Source organism: Giraffa tippelskirchi, chromosome 3, assembly GCF_054371585.1.
Source record: "Giraffa tippelskirchi isolate mGirTip1 chromosome 3, T2T-mGirTip1v1.2.pri, whole genome shotgun sequence".
NCBI classification, from domain to species: domain Eukaryota; kingdom Metazoa; phylum Chordata; class Mammalia; order Artiodactyla; family Giraffidae; genus Giraffa; species Giraffa tippelskirchi.
This window is the reverse complement of record NC_137277.1, coordinates 49079006-49104993: the sequence shown is the minus strand read 5'-3', so window position 1 is coordinate 49104993 and position 25988 is coordinate 49079006. Positions and strand designations below refer to the sequence as shown.

The 25988-nt window shown below is 43.8% G+C and overlaps 1 protein-coding gene across 3 annotated transcripts; it reads left to right on the top strand.

Moving 5' to 3' along the window:
• Positions 1-332: 332 nt before the first annotated feature.
• Positions 333-24760, top strand: DUSP14 (dual specificity phosphatase 14). 3 transcript variants are annotated; one of them, XM_081584558.1, is made up of 4 exons: positions 333-390; positions 1330-1616; positions 22355-22439; positions 23428-24760. In XM_081584558.1, the coding sequence occupies exon 4, from the start codon at positions 23520-23522 to the stop codon at positions 24114-24116; it is 597 nt and encodes a 198-aa protein (XP_081440684.1). In that variant the 5' UTR covers positions 333-390; positions 1330-1616; positions 22355-22439; positions 23428-23519; the 3' UTR covers positions 24117-24760. The 3 variants fall into 3 exon arrangements, with proteins under 3 accessions (XP_081440684.1, XP_081440683.1, XP_081440685.1); XM_081584557.1 differs by lacking the exon at positions 1330-1616; XM_081584559.1 differs by lacking the exon at positions 1330-1616 and having other exon boundaries at positions 23363-24760.
• Positions 24761-25988: the final 1228 nt, after the last annotated feature.

Genomic DNA, 25988 nt, shown 5'->3' with positions numbered 1-25988 from the left:
CAAGTGGGAAAACAGCAGCGTCGTATGTTGTGACAGACGGGGACACCGCTGGGGTCCTCTGAGCAGAGGTCTGTCGGGGTACCAGGGATGCGCGCGCGGGATGCCAGACTCCACGGCGGAGCGCACAGTGCGCACGCGCGCCGCTGCGGCTCCGCGCGTCCCCCGCTCGGCGGGCGGGGTGCCCGCCGCGCGCCTCTCGCGCCGAGGCCCCGCCCCGCGCCGAGGCCCCGCCCCCGCCCCGGGAGAGGGCGGTGGGGCGCAGCGAGCGTGCGCGCGGCCCGCCCCGGGCGCGGGCGGAGGAGAGAAGGAGGGGCGCGCGCGGCGGCCAGCCCGCAGACGCCGGGAGCCGCGCAGCAGAGAAGAGCGCTGGCCGCGAGCCTGGGCGAGCCGGTACGGGGCCCGCAGGCTCGGGCGGGGGGCAGCGGGCGGGCGGGACTTGGCGCCTACCGGGACCCGGGGGCCCTGGCTGGAGCGGACAGCCATGGACCCGTGCGAGCCGGGTCTCCAGAAACTTTGTGCCAGCGTCCCCCACCTGCTCCCGGGCGCTTCTCGCATCTTCTGCTTGGCGGGGAGAGGAGAGGCCCGGCGCCCTCCGCCGCGACCCCTCCTCCCCGCCCGGCCCCGCCTCGCGGGCGGTCGGAGCACCCCCTACCCCGGCCGCCCACCCGGGCTGCTCTCCTGCTGCGGCGGCGCCTGGGCCCGGGTCCCGGCCTTCGGCTCCTCGCGAGCATCCTCTCTGCTCCCCTCCCCCTCCCTGACCCCTCTGCTCCCGGGTCCAGCCATGGCCTCTCTGCCTCTTCGCCCCGCTGCCACCGTTCGCCCGCTCCGAGCCTCGGGAGCGTCGGCGGCTTCTTGCCTCTTGCGAAGGTTTCTGGTGCATTGATAGAAGCAACTTGACTTTCAGCAATGCCAAGTATTCAACTTGAGGGTTTCTCTACGGTGGTGGATTAGTGTGCACAGTGCCAACGTTATCTTTTTATTTCTTTTAAGTACCCTTGCTCAAAGCGAAGTTGAGTTCTTGTTTGTATACGAGAGGAGTTAGTTGCATGCTGTATGTAGCTGCCTTCGCTGGATTGTATAACTATATTTTATTTAGGTGGATGTTGCCAATGGTACCAGCTAGTGTTATGGTAACTGGGCATCCCAGAGGCAAGAGAAGGAGGTGTGACTTTAAAATGCAGTTCTACTGTGTAGGGATTTTTTTTTTTTTTTAAGTACCTTGTTCTTTTCATCCAGGAAGACCTCAGGGCATTTAGCATGTGTGAACTAGCTGTTCTGTGTAGTTTTATGAGAGAGGTAGGTAAAAAGCAGTACCATCCTGTTTTACAGATGTGAACATGGAGGCAAAAAGTCAAGTCCTGATTCTTTACTCATCTGAAAGGAATATAGAACAGAGTTCCTGGAATTCCTAGTCCATGAGGGATTCTTAGTCAGAAGTGTCATGGAATGTTGGAACAGACTCCCTGAGATTGTACAGAGCAGTTAAAAGCCACAGAGGCTGGAACTGTCAGCATCTCCATCCTTGGGACTCAGCAGTGTCACAAAGTTAAGTGATACCAGACAAGTCATAGCTGCTCTCCGTGTGTTTCCTTCTCTTTCCAACCAGAGGAACAAAGGTGCTGTATTCTTTCCAAAGTTACCTGAACGTGTCTGGAAGCTCCACTTTCTTGAGCTGCGTTTGGTGTTTCGTGATTGTTCCTTGTGGACTCCTAAAGGCCTCCATTCTTGCGTTGTCTTTACAAATGCAGGGAAGGAGGCACCCCTCAGAATGAATAGCTGCCTCTTCTTCACTAGAAACCCCTGAGCCTTCACACCAGTGACAGGCTGAGGGAGGGACCCTGACCTGGGTGGGGGCAGATGGTGGAGGTAGGAAGGTGCCCTGCACGGGCGGCTTGACACATGGGCCCTATTCCTGCCTCCAGCTCTGACTCATCTTCTGACGCTTGAGGGAGGAGAGGTAGATGCTTGATATTTTTGGCTTTCCCCCCATAAAACGGGAGACAGTTTCCTTCATTCCAAGGGTTTTAAACGTCAGTGTCCAACTTGTCTATGCTGAGTTCTCAGTTGAACTCTTTCACAGTGGTTGATTGCAGGTATGATTTCTGCAATATTCTTTAATACAATGGTATAAATGTATATTCTTACTATTAAAAAAAAAAACAACACCAAAACTGGCCAGGTGTATAAGTCCGAGAAATCCTTTAAAACTTGAGCATTTTAAAATGTTGGTCCTTAAGGAGGAATCTGTGTTTGGTAGATTCTTTTGCAATTGGGATTTTATTTTAAGGCAAGGTAGGTTACAAATACTTTTCCCCAATACCACAAGAATTAATCAGTCTGTTTTTAAAAAATTTAAACTTTACAGATAAGATTAAAGCTTTCTTTTGAGCATCTGTCCCAAAAGTAATCACTGTGTATATTTTTATTGGTTTATGTGTGTTCTTTCAGGCTTTGCTAAGCATTTTCTTGAATGTCTCTTTGTACAGAGTGATTCTTTTTTCTGGTTTGCATAGTCTGAAAACCTAGCTTTCTATTTTTTTTTTTTCTGAGTGACATTTTTAACTAAATTATTTTATTTTATTATTTTTAAGTATTAACTTTAAAACTGTCCTGTTTATAGACATTTGGTTTCTGTCTAGAACAGGTAGCTAGCTATGTGTTTTTAGTCCAGCTGGTCATTAAGTTTTACTAACCCTGATAGCACTGGTAGTGTTTTCTCCAGACAATAGGCAAATGACCCTTTCTTAGCTTCAGAACAGTTAAATCATTAAGATCCTTGGTGCTACTCTTGGTTGCAAAGGAAAACTTTGCCATTAAAAAAAAAAATCTCGTGAATTTGTCTTTTCTTTGCTTATGAGGAGGCGTAAAAGGGAGTGGAAGGCGAAGGAGTTGCTGAAGCAACAGCCCTGTGTGTAAACTTAAGCATTTAAGATGGTAGCTTTAGTTATTTATGAAAGCCTCACTGGGGTGAAGACAGAGAAAGGGAAATGTTAACGTTTTCCTTGAAAACCATTCAAATCAGTAATTTCAGAAGACAAGTGAGCTAAAACAAAATTCACGTCAAAGAGTTTATGGGTTCCTGGCAGTCCAGTGGTTAGGACCCTGCAATTTTGCTGCCGAGTACTGGGTCCAGTCCCTGGTCAGGGAACTAAGATTTCACAAGTTGCTGGGCATGGCCGAAAAAAAAAAGGGTTTATGGGTTTATGTGTTAGACATTTATTGAGACTTCTACTATGAGAAAAGTTAAGTGCTGAATACTGGGGTAGAAGGCAAATAAGGTCGCTGACCTCATGAAACTGACAGGGCAGTACTGATATTCCAAGAGTTCTCTCCCCAGATTGGCCAGAATTGTAAGGGTTCTGAATTCCTAAAAACCAACATTGTATTTATTTAACCTTTCTTAAGTTGTGAATAGTAACACATAAAAGGGTATAAAACATAAATGGATAACTTAATTATTTTAAAGAAAACACAGCTGTAACCATCTTGCGGGTCAGGAAATACACTCTTTTCCAATGACCACCGCTCTCCTCACCCTAGAGGTAACCTAGCCAGTAACTAGCTTCATTTTTGTGAAAATCATTTCCTTTCTTTTCTAAAGTTTTTAATCACCTAAATATATGTATATTTTAATTAATTTATTTAATTTTTGGCGGCTCTGGGTCTTTGTTCTTGGGCACAGTCTTTCCTTAGTTGTGGTGAGTGGGGGCTATGCTCTAGTTGCATTGTGCAAGCTTCTTGTTGCGGCTTCTCTCATTTCAGAGCTTGGACTCTAGGTACGCAGGCTTCAGTAGTTGTGGCACAAGAGCTTAGTTGCCCCAAGGCATGTAGGATCTTCCAGACCAGGGTTTGAACTTGCGTCCTGTGCATTGGCAGGTGGATTCTTATCCACTGTACCGCTAGGGAGGTCCTATCACCTAAATATTAATCTTTAAACAATATAGTTTCATTTTGCCTGGTTTTCATCTTTATGCAAGTAGAATCAAGGTAGGTATTCTTGTAAATCCTTTTTTTGGGGGTGGCAGCCAATGTCACATATATGTGTATATGTAAGTGTGTGTATATATGCATTTATATATGTATTTACATACGTATATGATTTTTTTGGTTTAAATTCTTCCTGCATTACAGTATTTTAAGATTCATCCATGTTGTTACCTGTGACTGTAATTAGTTCATATTTGTATGAATACTCCACAGTTATCTATTTGTCATATGCTGTTGATGGACGTCTGGGTTATTTCTGGTCCAGGGCAGTTATGAGTACTGCTGTGTCATGGATGCGTGTATCCTCAACTTTGTTAGCTGAGGCCAATTTTCCAAAGTGGTTGTACCAATTTACATTCCTCCAGTGGTGTCAGCCTTGAATTTATAATCCACCATGCTTGCTGTTTAACCACAATATGTTTGGATATTTCCTGAGTGAATGAATAAATGTCACAGAGGTGGTTTGATTTGATCCCTGGCCCTTCCTGTACCACTGTATTTTTATATACTTATGTTTAATTGTATGGTTTGAACTAACATAACACCCAGCACCAGAGATGGTTTTCCACTCTGTGTGGCTGAGAAATACACAATAGAATCCTTCCAAAGATCTTTTTTCCTTAGACAAGATGTGTATAGGGCAATTTAAATATTGCAAAAGGAAGCATTAAAAATTAAAGTGTCTAGTAGTCTTTTAAAGGTTTTGAAAGACTTACTGCTTGAGCCAAGAGATGTCTTGCGGTGGTGAGGTGCGTTGTGCTGGAGAAGACTTGCTTGGTGCCCGGCCCTGAATGTGTAGGCTTAGCGTGTCACGTGTGCAGGAACCCAGGCTAGTCCTTGTGAAAATACCGTCTGAGGGAGGGTTGGTACTCACTCACATGCTTGTGTACACATGCAGATCCTGAGAGGCACCAGCGCAGGAATTCCCTGGCAATACCAAAGGAACCACAGCTTCTTTGCTACGAGAAGAAATGCTTTTACAGTCTTTGAAATGTCCGTTTCTCCAGGTCTCCCTTTGTATTGGACAGTAGAGGTAGTTTACAACTAGGTTTGATAGTTCCTGCGTTCTGAGTAACCAGTTGCTGGGTTAACTTGAATCGCTTGTGTTTGGTGTTGCTAGCTGGATTTAAAACTGGTGTGTGTGTGTGAGAGAGAGAGAAGAGGAGAGAAAGAGGGAGGGAGAGAGGATGGGGAGGTCATGTCAGGACAATTATTAAATTATTAAGTCCAGGTGTGTGTTGAGCATCTAGTGTACCTGGTATTATCTGCTAACTGTTTGTATCCTAGGGGCAGAGTTACAGTTCTATAGGTTTAGAAAACATCCTTCAACTGTCACCATGAAATTAACTGATAAAGTAGCATCTGAAAAAAAAAGAGAAAAAATGAAAACAGGGCTTCCTCGATGGCTCAGCAATAAAGAATCCGCCTGCAGTGCAGGAGACCTGGGTTCGATCCCTGGGTCAGGAAGATCCCCTGGAGGAGGAAATGGCAACCCACTCCAGTATTTTCCTGGAAAAATATCCCAGTCCATGGGGTCACAAAGAGTCAGACACAACTGACTAAGCGCGCACACACATACACACACACACACACACACACACACGAATGTAAGATTTGTAATACTTCTTTATTTCTTCTGTAGGGCATCTTGGAAAATGGCTAGGTTGGTCTATTTTCAGTCTTTACAAATCATGCATACTTTTTCACTCATATACTAAATAAAGAGTTCTCCCCCCCAGATTCTCTAAATTAACCATAATTAAAAAAAAACCTACTTATATATAAATTAGAGTTTTTTAAGAAAAGATACCCATGGGGGCAGATGAAAAGTAGAGTCAGAACCTCTTAGTCTTAGTGATGGGGGAGATATCTTATTTGTGTTTTTTGATATCTTTTTCCAAAGGATGTAATTTACAGAGGAACTTTTTTCCCCCTGGTGCAGGGAGGAGGCGGAGCCCTGGTGCCAAGGTCACGCCCCTCCCTGCTCACCTCATCACTTCCCATTCTTGCCCTTATGTTGACAGAGAGTGACTTCCCATCCAGTTTGGTCAGCTTTCCGCTACCATCTGGAGGTCTCCGTGGACAGAAGGGCCCTTTTGAAATTCATACGCAACTGCTGGGCCTACTGGTGCCTTGTCCCAGAACAGTTCCATCATCAGTGGACCATGGCAGGTCTTTTTGACTTCTTAGGTCTTTGAGTTTGTGGAGTGGCAGGAAAAAACTCTTTAATAAGAGGGTGTTGCTTCTGTTGACTAGTAAACAGTGACATAGCGGCTAGAGCACCACCGGAGCCTTCCAGCCAGCAGCCCCCTGAGTCTCATGCAGGATTCTCATGCAGGGTCCTTAGGGCCACTTGGAAAAATATTTCTTTGCCATCTACTGTGATGGCTTTATAACATAATTTCAGGGGTTGGCAGTTTTTTTTTTCGGTGAAGGGTAAGGTAGTACATATTTTAGGCTTGTGGGTCATACAATTTCTGTTGCAACTATTTAGCTTGCTGTTTTAAGCTTACCTTGTGACACAGAAAGGCCGTAGTTAATATGTAACAAATGAGTGTGGCTGTGCTCCAGTAAAAACTTGACTCATGAACACTGAAATTTTAATCTCATACAGTTTTTATGTGCCATGGAATGCTGTTCTTTTGAATTCTCTGTTAACAGTTTAGAAATGTATTAACCATTCTTAGCTCATGGGCAGTAGAGAAAGAGATGACTGACCAGACATGGCCCACCTGCCACAGTTCGCCGGCCCCTGATTTGAACAAGAGTCGAGTTGAGTTCACAGGGCTTCCCGGGTGGCGCTAGTGGTAAAGAATCCGCCTGCCAATGCAGGAGACGCAAGAGACACAGGTTCAGTCCCTGGGTTGGGAAGATGCCCTGGAGAAGGAAATGGCAACCCACTCCAGTATTCCTGGGATAATCCCATGGACAGAGGAGCCTGGTGGGCTACAGTTCATGGGGTCGCAAAGAATCAGACACTTCTGAGCACACACACAGGATGAGGTTCATAGGCCATTGGGTTCTCATTTAGCCTGTGACTAGTAATTAGTAGTATAATCTACAAAGAACTGTGTGTATTATCTTTTTGTATAAGACTGTTTTTTATTTATTTCTGGCTGCACAGGGTCTTCGTTGCTGTGGGTGGGCTTTCTCTAGTTTCAGCGGCTTCTCTTGCTGCAGAGCACAGGCTCAGTAGTTGTGGCGCTTGGGCTCTGTTGTTCCATGGCATGTGGCATCTTCCTGTATCAGGGATTGAACCCATGTCTCCTGCACTGGCAGGAGGATTCTTTATCATGGAGCCACCAGGGAAGCCCAAGATTATTTCTTTAGGAGACAGCTAAAGAAAGCCAAGGGAATAACTTCAGGATACTATGTTCTTTGACTCCTGTTTAACTAAAAATTTGATTTCTCCCTTTGCTCCAGGAAGGCTCAGATACACAGTTGCCCTCAGAATTAGGGAAGCCTGCTCTCCTTTGGCAGGGATATAGGGGTATGTGTGGTATTATCAGATTCCCTCCCTCCAGCTAATGTGAGAGACCTAACCTGGTTATCTTGTTCAGCTCAGAAACTCTCATAGATAATTCTAGATGCCGCTTCCCTTGTGGCTCAGCTGGTAAAGAATCCGTCTGCAAGGCAGGAGACCTGGGTTCGATCCCTGGGTTGGGAAGATCTCCTGGAGATGGGAAAGGCTACCCACTCCAGTATTCTGGCCTGGAGAATTCCATGGACTATATAGTCCATGGGTCGCAAAGAGTTGGACACAACTGAGTGACTTTCACTTTTGGTTTATAAAGAAAAATGGGAGGTTAATTCATCAGTAGTTTACAAATGAAGTTAATTTGGTATAAAAGTACTAAAAATGTAGAATTTGGCCAGGGGTATGATAAAGAAATCCCTGTGGGGAAAAGTTGAGGCTCACAGCTTGATGTTTATATATCAAGATGTTTATATATCCAGTGAGATGTCAAATGGTTAGATGATCAGAGTACTCAGCTCTTCCCTCTTGAGCTCTTAGTCCTATGAACTTCATTCTAATTTTAAAATTCATTTTTGTCTTCTTTAAATTAATAGTGAACTTCTAAGTATTGAGATCTTATTTGTGAATGGACCTGAGATTTCATGATTCTGCTTTTCAAGTAATTTTGAGGCAAACTTATACTTAACTTGGGTTTAGTTGCTGATGTGTGGTTTTTTTCTTTTCTTTTTAATACTGTGAGTCGGGCTTTCCTGGTGGCTCAGACAGTAAAGAATCCACCTATAATGCGGGAGACCTGGGTTGGGAAGATCCCCTGGAGGATCCTGGGTATGGCAACCCACTCCAATATTCTTGCCTGGAGAATCCCCATGAACTGAGGAGCCTGGCGGGCAAAGAGTCGGACACAACTGAGTGACTAAGCACAGCACAGCCGAATACTGTGGGTGCAGATGTTCTTCCTACAGAAATCAGAGTTTACTAGTTAACCAGGAATCTATGGTTCATGTTTACTTTTTACCTCTAACTCTTTGAAGATTTAAAAGTATTATTTGTATAGGCTGTGGCATAAATTGGTTTCCAGTTATTACCAAGCAAGCTTAAATGTGATTGTGGAAATACTGCACCCATTTTCTTGGTTCAAGTTGATCAGATTTTTCACACCCAAAGACCATCTCATACCACTTAGCGGTTTAGGATATTTTAGATGAATATCTATATTATAGATAAAGAACAATCAGACCGACCTTACATTCCATAATTTCTTTCTTTCTGTAGTTTTTGTTTTCTTCCCTGGTGAGATGTACATTTTGGTAGTCTTTAGGTCAGTCAGTCTGTTGTGGTCAGATTGTATGACTCATTAACAAATGAACCACTCATTGAGAAGGGGTTCTGGCCCCAGTGGGGGTACTTACTTTCTGTGTTGAGTCTGGGAAAGCCTCTTAGCATCCATTTACCTCTGATTCCTCATCTGGGAACCATGACAGCACGATGATACTGATCCCAGAGAGGCTGAGCATGCTCGTGTGGCTTAAACAACACAGGCGCTCGAGTTTGCCTCGGCAAGTCCTGCGGGACCAACGGAGGCAGATTAATGAGACCTGTGCTTCTCGCCCTTCAGTGTATGTACAGCTTATCTGGGATCTTGTTAAGCTGCAGAATCGGATTCCACAGGTGTGGGATGGGGCCTGAGATTCTGCATTTAAGTTGCAGGTTGATGGCTACTGGGCCCTGGACCACATTTTGTAAGCAGTGAGGGTGTTCTTCATTTGGAATCTCCAAATAGGGAGACTTCTTGCAAAGCAAGAACAGAATGGCGTCTGCTTTAAATGGATTGGAGAAAAAGCATGAGAGTGTAATCTCTGAGACACTTCCCCAAGAAACAGCTCAGGTTTTCAGCACCACCGACTGTTTTACTTTGTCTTGACCCTGTGCCTTGTCTGCAGTGCTGTAGCACCCACTGTTTGCAGCAATCATTCAACTCACTTACTGTTAGTCCCTCTCTTATTGTTACTTACCTGTTTTATATGTGTATCTTGTGTCATCTCTTGAAGGTGATAAAATCCTAGCACAGGGTGATGTCTCTTGTTACCTTATATCCCTGTTCTGGTGACTCTCAGTGCCTAACACACCATTCCAAAACTCAGTGGTGTAAAAGTCATTTTTATTTTGCTCACAGATTATGTAGGTCGAGAATTTGGACCTCATGTAGTGAGGGCAACTTGTCTTTGCTCCACAGTGTCTGGAGGTGACTTGATGATTGGGAGCTAGTTTCACTGGGATGTCTTTTTTAAAAAATATTTTTATTTATTTGGCTGGGCTGGGTCTTAGTTGCAGCATGTGGGATCTAGTTTCCTGACCAGGGATGGAACCCAGGCTCCCTGCATTGGCCGCTAGACCTCCAGGAAAGTCCTGAGAATCACTGAAGTGTCTTGACTCGCATATTTAGTAGTTGATCCTGGCTGTCAGCTGGGACGTCCGCTAGGCTGCTTGCTGGCTGGAACTCCTACAAGTGACCTCTCCACATGGTGACTCTGTCTGGCTTCTTTGGGCTGTCTCACAGCATGGCAGCTGGGTTAGGAGCATGTCTTAGGAGACCAAGGAGAGGTGTGTGGCTTGTTCATGATCTAGCCTCAGAAGCGTCATTTCTACTGTACTATTTTGGTTGAGTTGGTCACATGGGATTCAGGATGTTATTGTGGCCATTTTTGGCAAATACATTCTGCCATAGTCCCCAACAGCACTTGGAATAGTGTTGAACATGTGGCATGAACTCAGTAAATACTGTTGTGTGAGTGAGTGACAAATAACTTAAACCTCCAGGGGGACGAGGACCGGATTCAAAAACTCAGTTCCAAATGGGAACGGATCGCCCCTGGTACAAATACATGCATACTTTCACCTTTTATAGGGAGTTATTTATAGTCTCTTCTTATTCTGTTTTCAACATGAGAATCTATGAGTTTATCAGTGGAGCTAAACTTCTAACGTCTGTGCGTCTCTGTCACTATCGGCATGCTTTTTTCCCTGCTCTCATCGAGTGGCCTACTCATGTCTTCCTTTGGACTGTGGTCTGTTCTCCACCCAGCAGCTGGCTAGTGTCTTCAAATGATAAGCCTTTGTTAGGCTCAGTTCATGGGCTGGGTGGTGGTCCACAGGAGGGTATCGAGATATCAGCCAGGCCACGACTACATAGGCAGTTGCTCTACAGCTGCACTCCAGGGGAATATCTGCGGCCAAACTATCAAAATGGTGATTCTCAGATTCCTTAGTTCTTTGTGTGTTATGTATATCTATCCTCTTCCCAGCCATCGCATCAGTTAAATTATATGGCAGGAAAAGCAAAAACAACCCCTCCTCCAAATCTGAGATGTTTTAGCAAATTAGCTTTCCAGATTTAGCTCTCCAGATAAGTGAGAACAATTTGTGAATATCTTTTATTTCATTTTAACATGAATGCAGCTCAATATTTGTTTGAATTTTATTCTCAATGTTTTATCAGAAAGTTTTTTTTTCCCCTGAAATTTTGCCGCACTGTGGTTTTTATTTGTAAGAGTTAACTTTTTTCCTCCAGTGGAACACTTTTCTTTTATTTAATATTTTTTGAATATTTATATTTATTTGGCTCCACCAGGTCTTGGTTATCACACACGGGATCTTTAGTTGTGGCATTCGAGCTCTTAGCTGTGGGATGTGGGATCTAGATCCCCGACCAGGGATCAAACCCAGGCCCCCTGCATTGGGAGCACAGAGTCTTAGCCACTGGACCACTAGGGAAGTCCCCCCAGTGGAACACATTTCTGGTTTAATAATGAAATATAATCAGAAAAGTAGTATTTATTTACTTACAGCAACGTAGGCTCATGCCTCTATTTTGATGACTTTAAGGGTTTTTTTTTTGAAAGTAGACATTTAATGGAAGAAGAAAATGTGATTACATAGGCTTTTTGTGTATTAAAAAAATAAAAAGTATAGGCCTCCAGTATATATTATAAACCTCTGAAATCCCTAAAGCTAAAAATATCTTAGATCATTTTAAAGGGTCATCACTGGCACTATTGTGGCCATTTTTTCTGCTTATACAAAAGAAGAAGAAAAAGCTGTAGATAGAATTTCAGTTCTTTAACTCCTGATTCTAGTGGTTTTCTTGTCATGATTTTTTTTTTTTTTAAGTAGCTTCTGTGGCAGTGGGATGGATACTGTGAATAGACTGACAGCAGGTAGCAAGTCTGCACCTGCTCCAGGTTTAGATCCTGGTGCCCACATCCCAGGAGCGCTCCAGTACAGGGACCAGGCCATTGTTAGCAGCTTATGCTTTACTGAGATTACTGGCCCCCTAGGTAGACACTAATTCTGCATTTTGTTTAGCACTTAGCCCTTTGATGTTCATTATTCAGAGACCAGCATCATCCCTGACATTTCTTATAACTTGTTAAAAAAAAAACAACCCTCTGGGGTTGGTTTAGGATAGTTCCTCCTTTTTGTCTTTCACCTCACCCCAGAAAGCATTTGGCCCAGAAAGCATTTGTTCCCTCTCAGAAGTAAATGCAAGCTGAACACTGTGAACATCAGTGAATGAGTTGAACACCATGGACAGCGACGTGGACATTCTTTGGCGTCCTCTCTGGTCATCCTTGTCCCAGAGACCAGGGCGCTGCAGTGGGAGCGCTGCTGTCACTCAGAGGGCACCTTGGAATCACTGATCCCTCAAACGTGGTCAGTCTTTTACTCTCCTAGTAGATAGATATCCTCTTTGTTTTCCCTGCACACATTCACTAAGTTGATTTTGACCCACCTGTGATGTCACACCCTTGTTTTCTTTTATTCATTTTGATCAGACTGCTAATCTTACACATGAAGCAGACTAGGGCTTCTTGCTCTGCCTTCCCTGGGCCTGCTCCTTGCTGTGGTCCCTCCCTCTGCCATCAGGAGGGCTTTCTGGGACCTGAAGGGTGTGTACCGTCTGTGGCACTGTTTCCCTCTTCTGGGCAATAGGAGAAGCCAGAGCAGCTCAGCCTATCTGGGTCAGTCTTTTCTTTATGGAGGATTTGATCTTCTTAGGCAGATCTAAGGCCCCCCTCATGCACTGAAGGCATGGTGGCGTGGGGGCGCTGGAAGGGCGGGTAAGGAGACCGCAGCCACCCCCCGCAGTCACCGTGAAGCAGTCTGTGGGCTTGAGCCAGGAGCCCAGACACCTTGGATCTCTTCTCGTGAAGAGCCCTGCGCCTTGTCCTCTCCCAGTTGAAATCACCTCACCCTTTCCGAACCTTGTGTTTTCCGGTCTGCGAGAAGGGTTTGGGAGTCTAGGTCAGAGGAGCATTGTATACCGGTGCCCTCTGAGTGCTTTCTGGCAGAAGTTGTTTTTCTGAACCTTGGACTCGGCTTTGGCACTTTAAGCAGGTTTTTGGCACTAGACTGACTAGCAGCAGCAGGGAGGGAGCATCCTGTCTGTCTCGCTTGGATTCTGCCCTGAGGATTCACAATCTGCTTGCTTTTCCCTGCAGCACCAAGTACCCTCTCACTGCCCAGCGAAGGAGGAGTTAGCTGAGTAAGCTAGGCTTTCAGCCCACCCATCCCTTACCCATGGGCCTTGATGAAGACCTTTCTGCTGAAAAGTCCAGTGAGCCTGGGACTGACCCCAGTCTCAGGAGGGCAAGTGGCTTCCCAAACAGGATAATTATTTGGGCGACCACAGGACGTGAGTCCCTCTTAATTAGACAGTAACTGGATAACCTAGTTGGAAATTTGATTAGCATCTTCCACATTGAGGATGGAGTTATCACCAGCAGTTCAAAAGCCTTACTTGGTGTGTTTATTGTCGCGTGGTGACTTTGCTTTTTAAACTATTAGGATTCTGCCAGGGAGAGACTTGGAAGCGGCATGAGACTGCGCTCTGCTGCAGGACGGGCTGTTCTGCCTGTTTCCATGTACATCTAACTCTCAGGTCCACACTCATTTCCTCACGCAACTGCTTTCTTGTTTGTCTTCTTGATGTGATTTCACCTACACACGACCCCTGTGTCACTGGTTGGCAGATATGGGCCCCACACGAGGGGTGGTAAGCTTGGGGGAGGCAGCTCCCTTGTAGTGAGCAAGGGCAGTTGCTGGGGAGACACTGAGGGGTCAGCACCGGCACTCTGAGTGCCTCAGTCTGGAAGGGGAATCAGGGCGGCGCACCACGGCATCACCTCTGCAGGGTGCTCAGTGTCGCCCGACCAGCAGCAGCAGCATCACCTGGGAAATAAATGCCAGCTCTCGAGCCCCCTCTCCAGAACCACTAACTCAGAAACTCTGGGGGCGGGGCTTAGCAGTCTGCTTTAACAAGCCCTGCAGGTGATTCTGATGCTCGCCAAGTGTGAGAACCACTGCAGTATAAAGCTGCAGAACGTTACATCAGTTCCAGGTATACCACATAACGATTCCATGTTTGTACATACTGCAAAATGGTCACCACGGTATGTCTGTCCCCCTAGTTAACAAAGTTTTCTTGTGGCAAGAACTTCTAAGATTATTCTCTTAGCAGCTTTCAAATATGCAGTATAGCACTGATGATAGTCACCATGCTAAATATCACATCCCCATGACTGACTCTAAAACTGGAAGTTTGTATCTTTTAACCCTTTTCATCCATTTAATCCCCACCTCTGAGAACCAGCAATCTGTTCTCTGTAGCTTTGAGCACTTTTTTTCTAAGATTCCACATGTAACTGCTGCTATTTGACTTACTTCACTTAGCATAATGCCCTCAAGATCCATCTGTGTTGTTGTAAATGGCAAGATCTCCTCCTTTTTATGGCTCATTAATGTTCCATAGTATTTGTATATATACTGCATTTTCTTGATCCATTCATCTATGCATGGACACATTAGGTTGTTTCCATGTCTTGGCAGTGAACATGGGGATGCATCTATCTTCTTGAGTTAGTGTTTTTATTTTTGTTGGATAAATACCCAGAAATGGAATTGCTAGCTCATATGGTAATCCTATTTTTAACTTTTCAGGGACCCTCCATACGTTTTCTGTAGTGGTTGCACCAACTTATATTTGCATAAACAGTGCACAGGGGTTCCTTTCTCTTCACATCCTTGCCAATACTTGTTATTTCTTGTCTTTTTGATAACAGCCATTATAAAAAGTGTGAAGTGAGGTTTTGGTTTGTATTTCCCTGATAATTAGTGATGTTGAATACCTTTTCATGTACCTGTTGACCATTTGTATTTCTTCTGTGGGAAAATGTCTATTCAACCCTCTGTGCATTTTAAAATTTGATTTTTTTTCTATTGAATTGCATGCATTTTTTATATAGGTTGGATCTTAACCCCTTATTGGCCAAATCATTTGCAAATATTTTCTCCCATTCCATATGCTGCCTTTTCATTTTGTTTAGTTTCCTTTCTGTGCAAGAGCTTTTTACTTTGATGTTGTCCTCCTTGTTTATTTCTGCTTTTGTTGCCAAATCCAAGAAATCACTACTAAGACCAGTGTCAAGGAGCTTACTTCTAGGTTTTCTTCTCAGAGTTTTATGGTTCTGTCCTTTTATTATTGTGGTGTGTCACACTGATTGATTTGCAGATGTTGTACCATCCTTGAATTCCTGGAATAAATTCCACCAGATCATTGTGTATGATCCTTTTAATATATTCAGCAATATAGTTTGCTGATATTTTGTTGAGGAGTTTTCCATTAGATTTATCAGAGATACTGGTCTGTAATTTTCTTGTGGTGTCCTTGTCTGGTTTTGGTATTAATGTTATGCTGGCCTTGTAGGATGAGTTTGGAAGTGTTTGCTCCTCTTCTGTGTTTTAAGAGTTTGAGGATTGGTACATATTCTGTAAATGTTTGATAGAATTCACCAGAAAAGCTGTCTGTATCTTAAACTTTTGTTCATTGGTGGCATGGGGTTGTGGGGGGTGGGGGTTGATTAGGGATTCAATCTTCTTCCTGGTTATTGGTCTGTTCAGATTTTTTATTTCTTCACGATTCAGCCTGGGTGTATAATTACTAGTAGTCTCTTCATGACCCTCTGTATTTCTGTTGTGTATCAGTTGTGAAATTGTTCCCTTCACGTCTGATTTTGAGTCCTTTGTGTGTGTGAATCTAGCTAAAGATTTGCCAGTTTATCTGTTCGTGGAGTGACCTCTTAGTTCCATTGATCTTTTCTATTGTCTTTTAAAAAATGCTTATTTGGTTGCTTTGGGGCTTAGTTGCAGCACACGATCTTTGGTCTTCATGCAGCATGTGAACTCCTGTTACAGCATGTGGGATCGAGTTCCCTGACCAGGGATCACACCCAAGCCCCCCTGCATCGGGATCACACCCAAGCCCCCCTGCATCGGGAGCTCGGAGTCTTAGCCACCCAACCATCAAGGAAGTCCCTTTTATCTTTCATAGTCTCTGTTTATTTTCACTCTGATCTTTGTTACTTCTTTGCTTTTACTAACTTGGGGCTTTGTTCTTTTTCTAGTTCCTTAAAGTGTCAAGTTAGACTCTTTGAGGTCTTGTTTCTTGGCATGCAGGCAGTTATCATTATGAACTCCTTAGGACTGCTTTTGCTGGCTCCCGTAAGTTTTGCTGTGCTGTATTTCCACCTTCATTTGTCGCAGGTATGCTTTTATTTCTCTCTTGTTTTCTCCTATGACCCGACCCATTGGTTGTTCAGTAACATGTTGTTTAATCTCCACTTTTTTGTGAATTTTCCAGTTTTCTTCTTGTGATGATTTCTAGTTTCAGACTGGTGTGATTGGAAAAGATGCTTGATGCGATTTCAGTCTTCAGTTTATTAGGAGTTGTTTTGTGGCCTAAATATACAATCTGTCCTGGAGACTGTTGCATGTGCACTTGACAAGAATATGTATTCTGTTGCTTTTGGATGAAATATTCTGTATATATGTGTTACGGTTACCTGTGTCCTTACTGATATTCTGTCTGGATGATCTGTCCATTGATGAAAATGGAGTATCAAGTCCCGTATTATTACATTATTGTCTATTTCTCCCTTGAGGTCTGTTAATATTGCTTCATATATTTAGATGCTCCTATATTGGGTGCATAAATATTTACAAATGTTTTATCCTTTTGTTGACACGCCACTTTCATCATTATGTAATGCCCTTCGTCATCTCTTTATTTTAAAGTCTATTTTGTCTGGGTAGAGCTACCCCAGCTCCTTTTGGTTCCCATTTGTGTGGAATATCTTTTCCCATCCTCACTTTCAGTCTGTGTATCCTCACATCAGAGGTAGGCAGCATGTCTTTTTTTTTTCTTTTTTAAAATCCATTCAGCCACCTTCTGCCTTTTGATTGTAGAATTTAGCCCATTTACATTTAAAGTAACTATTGATAAGTATGTACTGCTATTTGATTAATTGTTTTCTGGCTATTTTGTAGTTTCTCTGTTCTCTTGCTGTCATACTTTGTGGTTTGATGATTTTATTTATTTATTTATGGCTGCACTAGGTCTTCATTGCTGCGCGAGGACTTTCTCTAGTCGTGGAGTAGGGGCTACTCTTTAGTTGCACCGTGCGGGCTTCTCTTTGTGGTGGCTTTTCTTGTTGTGGAGCACAGGCTCTAGGGTGCTCAGGCTTTAGTAGTTGCAGTGCTTGGGCTCAGTAGTTGTGGCACACGGGCTTAGCTGGCCCATGGCATGTGGAATCTCCCTGGAGCAGGGTTGAATCCATGTCTCCTGCATTGGCAAGTGGATTCTTAACCCCTGGACCACCAGGGAAGTCCTAATGATTTTCTTTAGTAGTATGTTTAGATTCTTTTATTTCTCAGACCTTTTATGAATCTCCTATGAGTAGGTTTTTGCTTTATGATTACTGTGAGGGTTACACATAACTTACAACAAAGTTTCAATCATTCTAAAAATACATTTTTACTCTATCCCCCACATTGTTTTTTTTTTTTTTTGGTTACGTTTTACACCATTTTGTCTTGTATATCCCTTAACTGCTATATTTTTGCTACTGTATTTTTTTAACCTTCATACTAGCTTTATGAGTAACTCATCCATACTACCTTTATGTTTTATTTTTCTAAATTGTACTGTATTTACCTCTACCAGTGAGATTTATATTTTCATATATTTTCCTACTACTACTTAGTGGCCTTTATTTTTCTGCTTAAGAAAGTTGCCTTAATTCTTGTAAGGCCGGTTTAAGTTTTTGCTAGTCTGGAAAACTTGTTCTTTAAATTCTGAATGACAAGTATTTGCTGAGTGTTCTTGTCTGGAAGTGTTTTCTTTCAACATCTTGAATATATCATGCCACTCCCTTCTGACCTGGAAAGTTTCTGCTGACATACTTGCTGATAGTCTTCTGGTGGTTCCCTCGTACGTACCTAGCTTTTATTAAAGTTTTCTTGTGTTTTCATTTTTAACAATTTAATTATAATGTGTCTTGGTATGGGTCTCTGAGGTTTATTTGGAACTTTCCAAGCTTGCTGGATCTGAATGTATTTTTGTCCCTAGGTTAGGGAAGTTTTCAGCACTTTTTCTTTCTTCTCATGCTGTGCTTATTTGCTCATTCGTGTCCAACTCTTTGCAACCCCATGGACTATGGCCTGCTAGGCTCCTCTCTGTCCATGAAATTCTCCAGGCAAGAATACTGGAGTGGGTTGCCATACCCCTTTCCAGGGGATCTTCCCAACGCAGGGATTGAACCCAGGTCTCCCGCATTGCAGGCAGATTCTTTACTGTCTGAGCCACCAGGGAAGCCCTGGGACTCCCATAATGTAAATGTCTGCTTGATGTTATTTTACAAGTCCCTTAAGCAATCTTCACTTTTTTCATTCTTTTTTCTTTTTACTGCTCTGTTGGTCTGAGTTTCACTGGCCGTGTTTGAGTTCATTAATCCTTTTTACTGTTATCTAGTCTGCTGTTGAACTCAAGTGTATTTTTCAGTTATTGTATCCTTCAACTCTGTGACTTCTTTTTGGTACTTTCTTATATTTTTTCTTTGTTGAAGTTCAGTCATTCTTTTCTCAAGTTAAGTGAGCATCATTATGACCATGATTTTGAACTCTTTAACAGGTAAATCATTTAAATCATTCATCTCCATTTCAGTAAGGACATTTTCTGAGGTTTTATCTTGTTCTTTCATTTGGAACATAGCCCTCTACTTCTTCATCTTCCTTGACTCTCTGTTGGTTTCTTTCCATTAAATAAAACAGCCATCTCTCCCAGCTTTGGAGGAGTGACTTTTTGGTTCTCTCTCAAATCTTTGTGATTGTCTGAGTAGCCTATTTTTAGTGGCTCCCAGTAGTTGCAGGTGGGCCCCAAACTGTCAAGAGTTCTATAGGGAAAGGTCTCAGTCACCAGCTTTTAAAGTGTGTAAATACACAGGCTTGTGGGACCACTAGCATTAAGTCCCACTGTCCACCAGAGCCAGGTGATCTAGAGATGTGTTCTCTGGGCAGCAGTCACAAAAACTGGGGTACCAGATGAGTATACAAATTCCTTTCTAGAAGATACCAGAGAGTTGGAGTGAGGCAGAGGGAGAACAAAAGACGGTGTCTGCCAACCTCTGTGCCCGTCCCCAGAGCGTGCTGCAGCAGAAGAGGCCCCTTAGGTCGAAGTTCCCGGACAAGCAAATAGGCCTCTCACTGAAAGACTGAGAGTGTGTTGGTATCTGTGTAGTGCCCCAGGGTTGGTAGCCAGCCCAGAATTGTGTTTGCCCCCAGAGGTAGGTGATCAAGAAGTATCCCCTAGGTGGCAGCCACAGAATCCAGGGCGCCGCACACACGGGTGCTCTGGAACACAGCAGAGGGAAATTGCAAAGATAGTGCTCACCCTCTGAGGTCTTTGGAGAGGATTACGGTAGCCTGCCCCACAGGTTGCAAGCTGTAACTGTTGTTTAAAAACTATTTTAAAATGTTAAATATGCACATGTCTTATGACCCAGCCCTTCCACTCCATGGACTTCCCTGGTGGCTCAGCTGGTAAAGAATCTGCCTGCAACGAAGGAGACCTGGCTTCAATCCCTGGGCTGGGAAGATCCCTTGGAGAAGGGAAAGGCTACCCATTCCAGTATTCTGGCCTGGAGAATTGTCCATGGGGTCGCAAAAAGCCTCGGACATGACTGAGAGACTTTTACTTTCCATTCCTAGGTAGTTACCCAGGAGAAAGGGAGGTGTATGTCCACACAAATACCTGTACATTAATGTTTACATCAACTTCACTTGTGCTAGTCTAAAACTAGCGTCAGTAGATGAACAAACTATATCTGCACAGTGGAATACTACTCAGCAATAAAAAGAAAGGAATAACCTATTAATAGACACAATTTCATGGGTGAATGTGAAAATCATTATGCTGAGTGAAAGGCAGACCAAACAGAAAAACCCTATATCGAATGAGTCCAGTGTATAAGTCTAGAAAATGTAAACTATAGTGACAGAAAGTGGATCAGTGGTTGCTTGGGAATGGGGCTGGAGGGTGAGGGAGGCATGAATTATAAAGGAGCATGAGGACATTCTGCGGGGTGATGGATATGTTTATTATTTTGAGGTCATGGTGTCTTGGGTGTACGTGTGTCAAAACTCATTTTACATCAAATTGTATGTCAGTTATAGCTCCACAGAGCTGTAAAAAAAAAAAAAAATTTAAGTGTAATGGTTACCTGGGAAAGGCAGAGGGACAAATAGGAGAGAACAAACTTTTTTTTACCGTTATACACATGTTCTTTTCCATTATGGTTTATCACAGGAATATAGTTCCTTGTGCTTATGCAGTAGCACCACGTTGTTTACCCATCCTATATATAATATTGATAGTTTGCATCTGCTAATCCTGAACTCCCAGTCCTTCCCTCCCCCACACCCCGTCCTTTTTGACAAGTCTGTTCTCTGCATCTGAGTCTGTTTCTGTTTTGTAGATATATTTGTGTCCTCTTTTAGATTCCACATATAAGTTATACCATATGGTATCTGTTTTTCTGACTTCACTTAGTGTAATGATATCTAGGTCCATCCACGTGGCTGCCAATGGCATTATTTTGTTCTTTTTTATGGTTGAGTAATATTCCACAGTGTGTGTGTTTATCACATCTTCATCCATTCAACAGCTTCGGTTGTTTCCCGTGTTTTGACTATTGTTAACAGTGCTGTGAACACTAGGGAGCATGTATCTTTTCAAATTAGTTTTGTCTGGATATATGCCCAGGAGTGGGATTGCTGGAGTCAGACATGACTTAGTGACTAAACCACATACCACATGGTAACTCTTGGGCTTCCCTGATGGCTCAGCAGGTAAAGAAGAGACACAGGAGACATGGGTTTGATCCCTGGGTTGGGAAGATCCCCTGGAGGAGGAAATGGCAACCCACTCCAGTATGCTTGCCTGAAAAACCCCATGGACAGAGGAGCCTGGCGGGCTACAGTCCGTGGGGTCACAAAGAGTCAGACACGGCTGAGTGACTGAGCACACATGGTAACTCATTTTAGTGTTTTGAGGAACCTCCATACTGTTCTCCATAGGGATTATACCAACTTATATTTCCCCCAACAGTGTAGCAGGGTTCCCTTTTCTCCACACCCCCTTCTGCATTTGTTATTTGTAAACTTTTAAATTATGTACAGTCTGACTGTTGTGAGGTAGTACCTCACTGTAGTTTTGACTTGCAGTTCTCTAATAATTAGCAATAAGCATCTTTTCATGTGCTTATTGGTCATCTGTATGCCTTTTGGTGTCTGGTATTAAGGTCTTCTGCCCATTTTTTGGTTGGGTTTGTTAAAGAGTTGTATGAGCTGTTTATATATTTTGGAAATTAAGCCCTTGTCTTTTGCATCATTTGCAAATATTTTCTCACAGTCTGTAGGTTGTCTTCTCGTTTTGTTTATGGTTTCCCTTGCTGTGCAAAAGCTTGTAAGTTTGATTAGGTCCCATTTGTTTATTTTTGCTTTTATTTTTATTGCCTTGGGAGACTGACCTAAGAAAACATTGGTACTATTTATTGTCAGAGTCTGTTTTCCCTATGTTCTAGGAGTTTTAGGGTGTCATGACTTATATTTAGGTCTTTAAGCCATTTTGAGTTTATTTTTGTGTGGTGTGTTCTCACTTCATTGATTTGCATGTGACTGGGGGAGAATCACATTTTTAATAATGCTGATTGGTGCTCACATTGTTGCATAAATGAGTAAATAAGAGGGCCAACATGGACAAGAAAACAAAATGAAAGCCATTTCAGATTGCTCTCCACCACCAGCACCTCCTGGGGTTGATGTTCATGGCCGAGGCCACCTCTGCAGTGCTGCGGTTTGTGGAGCTGGCTGGCTCGCTGCACCCAACGTGGCGTCTGGCATACTGCACCCAGTCCCACACTGCTGGCCTGGCTGCTGGCACAGGGAAGAGAGTTGAGCTTCCTGTGCATTTCTTGCAGGCCCCGTGAGCAGAGCCTTACATTTCAGTATGCTGTCTCTGAATCCTCCTCTCAAAAATTCATCTTTACTGTGGCCAAAAGTGCACTTAACGACACATAACCCGTGGTGTGAAAAATATTAACAAAAAGCTGACACTTGGGTTGATAGTTTTTCTTCTTCAGAATGTTTACCTGGCTGTGTTGGATCTCAGCTGCGGCACATGGGCATATGAACTCAATTCTTTAAGTTGCAGCATGCCAACTCCTAACTTGCAGCATGTGAGATCAAGTTCCCTGACCAGGGATCAAACCCAGGCCCCCTGCATTGGGAGCACAGTGTCTTAGCCACTGGACCACCAGGGAAGTCCCAAGGTTGACAGTTCTCACTGGCACATTCTTTAAATACACATGGAGATATATTTAACATGCTTTCGACTTCCTAGCTTTATTCCAGTCAAACCTAGTTTCATAGTAAAAAACCAGGAGGATTTCTTTTGATCTTCCTGATTGACCACATTCCCACCTCCTTGTCTTTCTACAGATCTGATTTGTATCCAGTCTGATCAGCACTCCCTCACATAAGACTTTCCAGACCCAGGACTCCAGAGGAACCAGACACCTCACAAGTGAGTAGCCCAGCACCACCTCTGGCTGTGGAATCACTCCGGGCAGCCCAGTGGGGCCCTGGGTGGGGGATACGCACATTTCTCAGGGCACAGACTAAAGTGGTGTGAAAGACTACACAGACATTCTGTTAAACTTTATTTCCAACACGCATCTTAAGCCAGGGGGTGTGACACATCTTGGAGATTAGAAAAATCTTGGGCTGAGCAAAGTGTATTTGGCCACATCCAGGGTCAGGTCAGCTAAAATACTCTTTAACTTAGATGAGTGAATTTTTGCTACCATGGCCTTGAAGTTACCTGGGATTGTTTCCATGGAAATGTCATAGCACAGGTATTCAGATGTCACAAATAATATGATAGAGTTAGCTCTTTTAAATTAGAAAGAGCTAAGGTGACCATATGTTCCTGGCTTTTCTATAACTGATCCAATTCAGTATCTCTTTAGTCCACAAAGGCCATTCATTGGAATATAATACCTAAAGCAGTATCATTTTTACACCTTTGTAAGATCTCTATGTCTAGAGTTAGGCTTATGAAAATATGGCCATCATAGCCGTGGAGGTAGGCAAGAATATATGTATGAGCACGGCCTTAGGCGGGATCAGAAGTTCTGATCTCTTCCTAATTACCACCGAACACCACTCCCCTCGGTAAGAGCAGGACCCCACAATGCTGTTATTCAGGGATTAGCTGCACTTGTTTCTGTCTTTAACTTTCCCTAAAATAGGAAGACTCTCTTTTGTGCCTTTAAAAAAACAAACAAAAAAAATCACCAGAGTGCTGAGTTTTACACTGATTTTGCATGTTGGCATCTTTGACTACCTTTCCTGTTAATCAATGAAAATGATTTGTCTCCATCCTGGAAGGAACATGCTGTTATAGAAAATAACCATCTCCAATCCTCTCACCTTCCCATTCCGCAGACATTGCAGAAGGCTGTGAGAAATCAGTAGCATTCAGGGTACTGACGGATACCTATATCTTGCAGGAAGGCGACTGTAACTTCCGATTCCTTGGTAGAGGAAAACAGCACACTCTGGTCTTGCTTCCAACGATGCAAGTGTGATTGCTGGTGTCTTCATGAGCTCCAGAGGTCACAGCACGCTCCCCCGGACACTCATGGCCCCCCGGATGATTTCAGAGGGAGACCTAGGAGGCATCGCGCAGATCACCTCCTCGCTCTTCCTGGGCAGAGGCAGCGTAGCCTCCAACCGGCACCTCCTCCAGGCTCGTGGCATCACCTGCATTGTGAACGCAACCATCGAGATCCCCAATTTCAACTGGCCCCAATTTGAATACGTTAAAGTGCCTCTGGCTGACATGCCTCACGCCCCTATTGGACTGTACTTTGACACCGTGGCCGACAAGATCCACAGCGTGAGCCGGAAACACGGGGCCACCCTGGTGCACTGTGCTGCGGGGGTCAGCCGCTCGGCTACGCTCTGCATCGCGTACCTGATGAAATTTCACAACGTGTGCCTGCTGGAGGCCTACAACTGGGTGAAAGCCCGGAGGCCCGTCATCAGGCCCAACGTCGGCTTCTGGAGGCAGCTGATAGACTACGAGCGCCAGCTCTTTGGGAAGTCGACAGTTAAAATGGTACAGACACCTTACGGCATAGTGCCAGACGTTTACGAGAAGGAGTCCCGACACCTGATGCCTTACTGGGGGATCTGAGTCACCAGAGCCTGCAGCAGCAGCCCCTCAAGCAGTACCAGCACCTGCTACACGCCGTCTGCTCCCCTCCTCACCTTTCTTTCCAAATGGTGGACAAATGCTCCTCCCCGAAGTGTTTTTTTTACACTGGGTGTTCATGTTTTATTTTGAGAGAGAGGGAGCGGAGGGGAGGAGAGGAAGACACGGGGAATGCTCACATTGCTACTAACATTTTTAAAACTAACAAACATTTTGGAATAGTGTTTATGAAAATCTTGACCTGGCTTTTAATCATTTTTAACAATTTCAACAGTTTAATAAACTGGTTCTGCTCTGTGCTCAATCCCATGCCTCTTGGCATCATGGGAGGAGCTCAGTGCAAAAATTACTTTGGACCCCCATTAACCCTTTAGATACAGGCTTTGCCCAGGCTGCCGACCAAACAAATGCTTAGGGAACACCGATACCAGCGTCAGTCTCCACTGGATCAGCCCTACTCTTTCCTTTCCTTCTATTATTTAGTGACTCTGTAAGTTTAAAAAAAAAAAGCCTTTATTATTTAGCTGTTAAATAATTATAATGCAATCTGCTGCAAACACCATCTTGGAATCAGTGTGCCCCAGGAGTATATTAGCATTATTTTTAATAAATACATCTGCTTAACATTGGAATTTTTACTAATGAGAATTTCCAGGTGTGTGTGTCTGTGTGTGTGTGTCTGTGTGTGTTGATGGACAAAAGATAGCTCTTAAGTAACCATTAAGGGTATGGCTCCTGTGATAATTATGAACGCTGCTTAAAACAGACATCCCCTTGAGTCATGTCAGCATTTCCCATCCTTGCAGATGGGCAGACATCCCCTTGAGTCATGTCAGCATTTCCCATCCTTGCAGATGGGCAGATATTAATGCTGGGACAGTAGAAAAACAGCACGGTGTACACTTTAATGAAGTGCAGTTCTCAGCTGTCTCTTGGTAACTGGAGGGCACCAATGCAGTGAGTCCTCCATGAAAGAAATTGTTTTTTAACAAAAGGTATGCCCCTTTGCCTGCCTACTGACTTACACAAAAATGCCCTAAACCAAACCTCAGCACAAATGATAAGCTAACACAATGGCTTCCTTTGTTGAAACTTGGAAATGTCACTGCCCCTCATAAATCTGACAACACAACAGGGAATAGGTACACGTTTCTGCTAGTGTCTCTATTCCATGCCCCTGGGAAGCCACTGGGAGTTCCCAGATTGCCCCTTCCTTTTCTAGGAGAGCCACTTGTCCTAGCAATAGCTTGCTTTTCCTTCATTTGCCAGGTAGGTTGTAGCCTGCTTATCCATAGAAAAATTTCCTAGATTTTGGGTTTGTGTGGCAAGAAGCCCTACATATAATGCCAGTAGCTGCATATTTATATAAATCACATTCTTCGGATTTTACCTGGTTTGTGGCAGTGGTCTCCCTCTGCATTCTAAATTTTAAAATTTGCCCACTTAAAAACATGTGCCATTATTGTCTGCATGGGAAAATTAAAATGAAATTAATAGTTTCTGTGGGAAATCAGAGCAACCCATAAATGCCTTGGCAGCACATAATCAAAAGTCAGTCAGAAAACAAAACCATCTATGGTTGTGGAGGCTGGGCTCCTACAATATGAAGGCAAACTCTAGGTCTGGTGGTCTCTGGAGAAATATCCAAAATTATCTTTGTACAGAGGAAGAAAGCACCTGCTGACAGGTGCACTCTGTAATTAAGAGACTTTTCCTGCAGGAATCCTGGCAGACGTCAACGCTGGGGTGCAGCTAAGAGCACTCTGAACACTTAGGCAGTCTAGCACCTTTCTAATCTAAATGTCAGTTTATTAGCTAAAAGTCACAAAGGAAGGTGTGTGGCCTCTAAGGTGT